This window comes from Anopheles gambiae, chromosome X (genome assembly GCF_943734735.2).
Source record: "Anopheles gambiae chromosome X, idAnoGambNW_F1_1, whole genome shotgun sequence".
NCBI classification, from domain to species: domain Eukaryota; kingdom Metazoa; phylum Arthropoda; class Insecta; order Diptera; family Culicidae; genus Anopheles; species Anopheles gambiae.
Genome location: NC_064600.1, coordinates 21346134 through 21354979, shown reverse-complemented (window position 1 = coordinate 21354979; position 8846 = coordinate 21346134). Strand labels below are relative to the sequence as shown.

The following is an 8846-nucleotide window of genomic DNA, read 5'->3' as shown; positions in this document are numbered from 1 at the left end:
CGAATTTCCGCGTAAGTCGAATCTCGTGATTTCCAGCTAAAATATCACTAGTTTTCGTGTAATTTTAAGTAGGTGCGGTTTTAGTCACTTTATGAATTATTTGATATGATTCTGACTGAATATAACAGTTTCAAAGCTTTTGAAATAGTTTTTAACATTCAATCAAAACGGCAATTCGAAATTATTAGGCAATTTATGTTTCAAATCAGCACAAATTGCTCAAAGAATTATCCAATTTAGAAAACCGCGTATCTCCGATTCCGCGTATAAGAGGAACCGTGTATCTCGGGGACCGCCTGTACTTGCCTACTTCAACACTCCTCCTCAAGGACATTTTTTTCTTCTGTAAATTTACCCCTTCTCTCATATTCTGTAGCTTTATCCTTGCCAGAGGTTTTGTCAACATATCTGCTAACATATCCTCTGTCGGACAATACTTCACATCATAAACTCCTGACCTGAACAAATTTTGAATGAAGTTATATCTCGTGTATATAATAATTGCTTCGTGCTGGTTCCTGGTTCTGGTTCCTCCTTCAGCGTGCAGCATACTTATACAACTCTGATTATCCTCATATATCCTCACAGGGTGCTATATATCTTCTCCTAGTCCTCGCATGAACTCCAACAGCCACAGCAGCTCCTTGCTAGCTTCAGCAAGCGCGACATATTCTGCTTCAGTTGAAGATAATGTAACACACTCCTGCATCTTTGCTATTCAACTAATTCTACTGCCGCTAAGCTTAAACCAGAATCCAGAATTTTCGGTCCGAACGATCATCAGCCCAGTCGGCGTCGGCGTAGCTTTCGAGATAACCGACTCCTCCTAGCTTCAGCTTTAACCCTGCGGTGCCTCTTAAATACCGCAACGCTCGCTTGGCTTCGGTCCAATAAATCGCCGTTGGTTTGTTAACTTTCCGACCAAGGATGGAGGCTGTGATTGTCGGATCAGGACGTGTGCATGCGGCAATGTAGAGCAAAGTTCCCACCAGACTTTAATATTTTTCAGCGGTGGGCATTTCCTTCTCCTTTTGCTCTGCAGTGACGTATCCTGGGCATACACAATACATGCCTAGGGTAAATGTACCAATAGTGGTGCAATTTGTAGTGGTACCGATGTGTTTTAATGGATTTAAAGTGACAGGAAGGACAATTTCTGAATATTTTAACACATAGCAATTGGAATATGTTTTATCTACGCAATCACAACCATTTTTACCCTAAAATACATCAAATTTACGAAAAAATACATATTTTTGTGACTGCTTCGTTGTACCTATAACGGTGGTATGGTTCCTATAGTCGTCGTGTTGTGTTCCTATAGTGGTGGTAAACAAAGATGCATCAAAAACGGTGTATAATATCAATGGAACTTAGTTTCGAAGCTGTTTTCGTATGAATAGCAAGGATTACTGTCATAAAGGCCGGGCTACATTGATCGTACTCCGTAGTGTAATTTTTATATTCACTAGCGCATCTGGCGGCGACCAGCGCAAGCTAGATGTGGGTATAATTTAAGTGCCAAAATTATTCATGCTTGGTGTCTCATCAATTTTCGACCAGGCTGTCTGTATGCCGTTTGACATGTTGATCAAAATCAATAAATTGCTACAGGTAAGGACGCCGAGTACTGCTGGGCAAATCGTCATTTGACAGTTGGGTGCCTAAGCTTCATACAAAGCGCACGACAACATTCCTTCCCATCTGCCAAACTCCACAGCCAAATCTTCCACATATAATTGTAGTCTATGCTATCACCTTGATCGCAGCAGTGTGCATTGTTTATCGTTTGAATCGTTTGCCGGCCGGTGTTTAGTAGAAGTGAAAATTTTGGTGGTTCTCGATTTTTTGGAAAAATGAGCGAGCCAGAGCTTGAAAATGACAACAACGAAGTCCGGGATCGTTCCCGATCTCTCAGGACTTATTCCTGAACCGAAACGAAACCGGCAACCGGCTACTGACCGACATCACGACATCTGGTATATACGAGACGATGAACCGATTTTTAAGGATGAAGAAGGAAGATTTCTTCCATTTACTGTCCCTTGTTGGTCCAAAAATTGCGAAAATGGACACAGATTTCCGCAAAGCAATCACGGAACAGGAAAGGCTGCTGATAACATTGCGGTATCTTGCGACTGGAGAGACATTTACCAGCCTCCAATACGTGTTCCGGGTAAGTAATATTATTTTTGCTTTTTGCTTTTTGCTAAGCACACTTTTATCAATCAACATATAATTTTAGGTGTCGAGGCATTCTATCAGCAGAATAGTTAAAGAGACGTGCGCATGTCTTATCGAGGCTTTGCGGGATTATGTCAAGGTAAGTTGCGGGTGTAACCAGCCTCGCTTCAGTGTTTATGTGTTTAAAACGTTAAGCCCGGTGGCAGGCACCAGGGCCTGCCAGTAAACTTTCCCGTTTGCCGGGGCCAACCATTGCTCTGGGGACTCTTTGGCTAGAGAAACAGAATACATTGCGAACAACTGTACTCTAATCGCATGAATAAAACGGTGTGAAGGTAAAAAAATGATTTTCTAAATATTATTGCGATTGATAAAGACATCAACCCACACACAACAGTATTGATGAAGAGAGTAGAGTTGAAATTATAGCGAAAAACCTCATTTTTTCTACATGCATCTTTGGATCAAAATTCACTGCTTGGGTAGTAGATGCCGGCGGATAGTTCATGAAAAACAGAGCCGGAATGAACGTGTGAAATGTGCTGCAGTACGTTTTCCTCTTGAACGTCCTCGCATAATCTTGGACGTAATCGGAGTAATCTTGGACCGCTGCTGTTTGTCATTTTCCTGAATGACGTAACACGGTTGCTCCCTCCTGACGGCCACCTACTGTATGCAGACGACGCGAAGCTGTTCCTGCCTATCCGCGACCGGTCAGACCAACTCCGCCTTCAAGCCGCTCTAAGTGCCTTCCAGTCATGGTGCTCTTTGAATGGTCTTGAATTGTGCGTAGAGAAGTGTGTTGTCGTTACGTTTGCGAGAAAGCGGTGCCCCTTAGTGTATGACTATGAGTTAAATGGATCTACCATTGGTTGCAAAAGCTGTGTCACGGATCTAGGAGTGCTCCTTGACGAAAAGTTGAGCTTCCACGACCAGCTAGAGCACGTTGTCACTAAGGGTAACCAATTGATCGCTTACTAAAACAAATAGCACGAGACATCACTGACCCGATTTGCATCAAGACGCTATACTGTGCTTTGGTGCGACCAGTGTTAGAATACGCTTCTGTAGTATGGTGGCCTACAGCTGCTCGTCCCCTAGCTCGTTTAGAGTCGATCCAGCGCAAATTCACGCGGTTCGCTTTGCGCTCCTGGAGTGTCCAACTTGACTATGAGGGACGCTGTGCGTTGCTCGGCATCGAGACGCTGAAGCAGCGGAACTGCAACGCTAAGAGGCTGTTTGTCGCGGGACTTCTTGACAATCGGATCGACTCGCCCGCGCTTCTTTCGAGGCTCAACATGTATGTCCCGCCGAGATCGCTCCGAGCTAGATCGCTACTTGACGTGGAGGAACGCCGCACTCGCTTTGGCTCCTCTGATCCGTTTATTCGTATGTGCCGTGAGTTTAATGTAATTTGTGATCGTCATCAACCTGACATGTCGCGCACCGCATTGTTAAATAGTATTCGTGTCGTGCGACCTTTTACATGTTAATTATGTTACTTAAGACTAAGCGTGACAAATGAATGACCGAAATGTGAATATGTTATAATGAATGAATGTAAATGAATTCGCTTCAAGTGGGCCACTTGCGGTCCGTTGAATTTTAATAAATAAATAACAAATAACAAATGAAAAGAGTCAGCCGGAATCGATTCCGATCCGTGGGTGCAGTGGGTGCGCTAGGTCGGAGTTGGAATCAAATCCGACCCGCGGGTGCAACGAGTTCGGGTCGACCCGAAAGATCAGTAGGTGCGAGAAAGCATAAGCGAATCCGACCCGTTGGTGCAGCGAGTTCGGGTCGGGTCGTGCCACGGTAGGTTCAATACCCGACCCGTACTCGCTGCACCAACGGGTCAGAGTCGCTTATGCTTTCTCGCACCTACTGATCTTTCGGGTCGACCTGAACTCGTTGCAACCGAACCTACCGTGGCCCGACCCGACCCGAACTCGCAGCACCAACGGGTCGGATTCGCTTATGCTTTCTCGCACCTACCAGAGTATTTGCACCCACTGAAACTACTTATACCTTTTGGGTTGACCCGAACGACTCCGGGTCGCTTTCGGATGGCTCCGACCCGATAGGTTCGGGTCGACCCGCCCATTACTAAAAGGTTCATGTAATATGAAAACGGAAACTTTTTTTTTCCTCGAACGTTGCTCTTCAATCAAGTAACTAATAAGATATACAAAACTCAAAAAGTATTCAAAGTTATGTTTTTAAAGATTTTTTTTAAAAATAAACACACCCCCGTCTGCATTTGATAGGGTTGTTCGCGGGCGACGAGTCGATGGAGATTTGAGAAGTGAAGGGGGCTTGACCGATCTCCAAAACATTGCTTCCCGACCTTCAGAAAATCTTGCTGACATAAGGAACCACATTGCAAACCATTTAAAACATAATCGTTTTACGTAAATCCATCCAACCAATACCATGGATATTAAAATTAATAATAAATTATGAAATCGCAAACACAACTACACCGACTATTCTGTACATTATACCAGCATGGTTATTTATAATATACATTTAAGTACGCGAGTGCAACAACTACGGATTTTTGTAAGCATTACTCGCCTGCGCTATTAGCGACTGGATAAACTGCTGGCTGGCTTACTAGCTCACTCACCGAATAAACGTGGCCACATGCCTGTTGTGTTTGGTTGCTGCTGGTGGATCGAGTGGACGAACGTGGCGATAATCATACGCACGTAACTATGTACAGTAAAATCTTTCTAAAATCAATTCTCTTCAAGATTGATCATGGAGAAACTTAACTATAGCTACGTACACGATAGCGACTCGCCCAAACACATTATCGGACGAATTGGCCATCGACTCGCTGAAATAGCGGAGTATCACGGACGATCGTAACAAGCAGGGTACGCTCATCTATCAACTACGCACCTGCTTCCAGCGCAACGATCGATTGCCAATTGTTATTGCCGATTGCAATTGCACAACGAGCGAAGAAAGAATCCATCGTCATGTCAGCACTATGATTCCGGACGGCTATACATATTGGTCTCGTGCTGTTGACGTGGTGCGCTGGTCAGCATTTCCTGCTTGTCGTGATCGTCCGTATATGTGTACATTTTAAGAATCATAGTAACACTTCGTGTGTGAAATGATTCATTTGTATTAAAACTTTGACGAACGAAGCACATACTACTGTGGTGTTATGGGGAAAACCACCATGATATACTTTGTTCGTCAAAATGTTAATTATATAAGTGCAAAAGAGAGCTTTTTTATGTATATAACAAACGAGCTTCGCATTAAGTTAGTTAAATAGAATGTGAGTAAGGTCAATTAGTTCGTCGGAGAACATTTATCAATCATGGATACCCAAATGTATTGATGCTCAATACTAGGCATTTATGTAAAATTGATTTGAAAGCTGACATTAGTTTCCACGCCAAAGATTAAAGAAACTAGTTGACCCACACCACTAGTTATTTAAAATAAGTATAAACATACTCACCGTGTCTACATGCACCGCATCTTGGGTGGCCTCGTCTACAAAAGACATCGCTTGGTAGGCGAACCACCGTAGCCGGAACACGTCGTCATTACCTAAAATAAAACAATAATCAATTGGGATGAGAAATAATAAATTAACTGTATATATATTTTTCTACATGTACCTGCACCGGTTTGCGTCGTCTTCTTAACCTTGGCCTTGTTGGTCCGATAAATGCCAAGGAGTCGGGACCACAGATTTTTCGCATCTTGTGGCGAAACCTCCTCCTTGGCCGCTATCGCAGCCCACGCGTCGCCCTTCAAAACTACATTTTTGTAATTTTTATTTTTTTTCTCCCACAAAACACGGTGCTTTTGCACCTCGGCAATGAAGCGGAGGCTTTTTTCATGATCCTGGAATGAAAAAGAAAATTCAGTTAAATACTTCCCTTTTTTAATTTAAATTAAAACAACAGAAAGGTCGATAATCGCGTGATAATTCGGTCATGCTAGCCGTCACACCGAAACCACAGTGATAAAAATAACACGTGCTATTTTTATATTAAATGTATACAAATAAGCCGGTAAATTTTGCTTACAATTTGATAAAAAAAAGTTCTTCCAAGCAATACGACAAACCCGTTCCTCATTAATAAAAAAACACGCTCTATACTAAAAACCGCTACAATACCAAAACGAACAACCAGTTTCACACACTCTGCAATGTAGTTTAAATGATGAAACAGATGGACAAACCCTACACCAAGTTATTGAAGCACTTGTGAAACCTACAAACACTACATTTTTCAATAAAATGTTCAGCACAATTGCGGCCCCGAGCCGAGCCGGCGACACACACACACACACACACACACACACACACACACACACACACACACACACACACACACACACACACACACACACACACACACACACACACACACACACACACACACACACACACACACACACACACACACACACACACACACACACACACACACACACACACACACACACACACACACACACACACACACACACACACACACACACAATTTTCGTTAAAAACAGTTGTACTTACTATTTTTTCATTGCGTCGACCTCTTCCTGCTTGTTCCATGCCTAGAAATACAATATGTATGTTAAATTACCACATATTTTCAAAAGAAACATACACAACAAAATATCGAACATACTCACCGAGCTATTTGTTCACTGGTTTGTGATCAAAATTATAGGCTCCTAGACCCAAAACGCTTTTTGACAGGTAAATTATACCAGCCTCTAGCTTCGACCCGCCGCCGCTAGATGGCGTACGCGTTCACAAAAATTACACTCAGGAGTACGATCAATGTAGCCCGGCCTTAATATAGGTTTCTTGCGTAATTTGATCGTAAAAAATGTATAAATTTGATCAATGAAACTATTGACTAAAGTACCGCATCACACCTGTCGTCAACCTACACCCGGAAGAGTGTGCTTGATTTGAAGTCAATTTATCATTCAGCCAGATAAGCGAAATTTGGCCTGTTTTTGGTAAATTACCTACATAAAACTCATTTCTGTTGCTTATTTCAGTGAAAACAGTACGACATGTCAAAAATATCCTCGAAAAAATCTAAAACGACCTGTTTTTATTGATTTTATAACTATAACCACTATAGGAACATGCCTGTTTTGTGTACCTATAATGGCACTATGGTAAAAAACACTTAAAATGCATAAATATGGTCAAAAGGCAAATAATTTTAGTAAAACAATAACATTACATAACAGTTATGTTGAAAAACTAGTAATTGCGTGGTTATGTGGTCGTTTAGAACGTTAACAAAAAAATGAGTTTCGTTATGAAATCCTAAGGATTTTGGAAAAAATGTTGACACATTTCACAAAATAATGGATTTTTCGGTCACTAAGCAACGGAAGGGCCCGTTTAACTTTTAAACCCTTTGTAAAAGGCTAAAGAACATTTCACATTAACTTAAATAACTTAATTACTTTTAATTTGCCCTATGAACCGCATTTTAGAGCAATAGCACCACTATTGGTACTACCACCACTATAGGTACATTTACCCTACTTCAACTTTTTCTTTGAAATTGCTTCAAACGCCGCAAAGCTATTCATGGAATTAATAATAATAGCTATTTATATGGAAGTTTAACCACGCAACGATCACTAGCATCTCGCGAAACACTTTGTTCGAAACTGGTTTCACACTCCATTTCCTTCTCGGTAGGCTTCGACGCATCCTTTACCTCCTCTAGTTATCAAAACTTCTCCATCGCCACCGTTATGCTGTTTCAAATCAGTACACTATGAACACCTATTGTTTGCTCACAATAACCCAAATGTCCGAAAGGTACCCATCCCAACTGAATTAACACAAATTTCAAACCGTTCACTTCGCAAAACTTTATTGTTTGGATTGTTTTATGCAGTTCGTAAAACACTTCTTGCCCCAATAGGATATCAATTCCACTACGCTTGAAGAATCCGGGATCCGCCAATTTCAAATCTCTCGGAATTACCAGCTTTGACAATTGAAAAGTGTTCAAAGGTTGCTCACTGGTAATTTTAGGCGCCACAATAAATGAAACCCTTTCTTGAGCTCACTGTATCGCAAAGCAATCGGCCAGAGCATGGACTCCGTTCGACGAAATCCGTTTCGGCGCTCAGTACAAAATGAATTATGTTCCATTTGATTATACGATTATACCCTCCAAATTGGCACTTCTTCATTTATACTCAGCACTTGAAATTTTGCCGAAGCTTCCATTAACCCTATTCCTGGCAACCGGCTACACGGGTAGTCAATTCGATTTTGATTGCTTATTGCTCTGTTTCTGGAAATTCGATTGACTTGAAATTTGGAATATGTGTGTAATCTACAGCCATCTTTCTCTGGAATGTTTTAAGTATAATTAACCTGTTTTTTAGAATTATTTTTTGCAATACCCCTATTCCAGGCAACCGGGCTACCCGGGTGACCAACGACTTTAGAGGCTTACCGTATTAATACACGATGCGCAATCTCAGATTGCGCATATATTCGTTTTATCAAAACATAAGTCATTTCGCGTAGCCAACCCTGAGCTATAAACGTCATTTCCATACAATTTCAGATTGCGCCAAGATTGCGCATAAATTTTCAAGATTATCGGGGCGACTATGGGCTTCGAACGACGAGATCC

At 41.8% G+C, this 8846-nt stretch overlaps 1 protein-coding gene across 1 annotated transcript; it reads left to right on the top strand.

Moving 5' to 3' along the window:
- Positions 1-1920: 1920 nt before the first annotated feature.
- LOC133392268 (uncharacterized) lies at positions 1921-2751 on the top strand. The gene is made up of 2 exons (XM_061652372.1): positions 1921-2176; positions 2246-2751. The coding sequence occupies exons 1-2, from the start codon at positions 1994-1996 to the stop codon at positions 2408-2410; spliced, it is 348 nt and encodes a 115-aa protein (XP_061508356.1). The 5' UTR covers positions 1921-1993; the 3' UTR covers positions 2411-2751.
- Positions 2752-8846: the final 6095 nt, after the last annotated feature.

Coding starts and splice junctions, on each gene's coding strand:
- LOC133392268 (XM_061652372.1), top strand. CDS start 1,994: ATGAACCGATTTTTAAGGATGAAGAAGGAAGATTTCTTCCATTTACTG. Junction 2,177..2,245: donor GCCTCCAATACGTGTTCCGG/GTAAGTAATATT, acceptor ATATAATTTTAG/GTGTCGAGGCATTCTATCAG.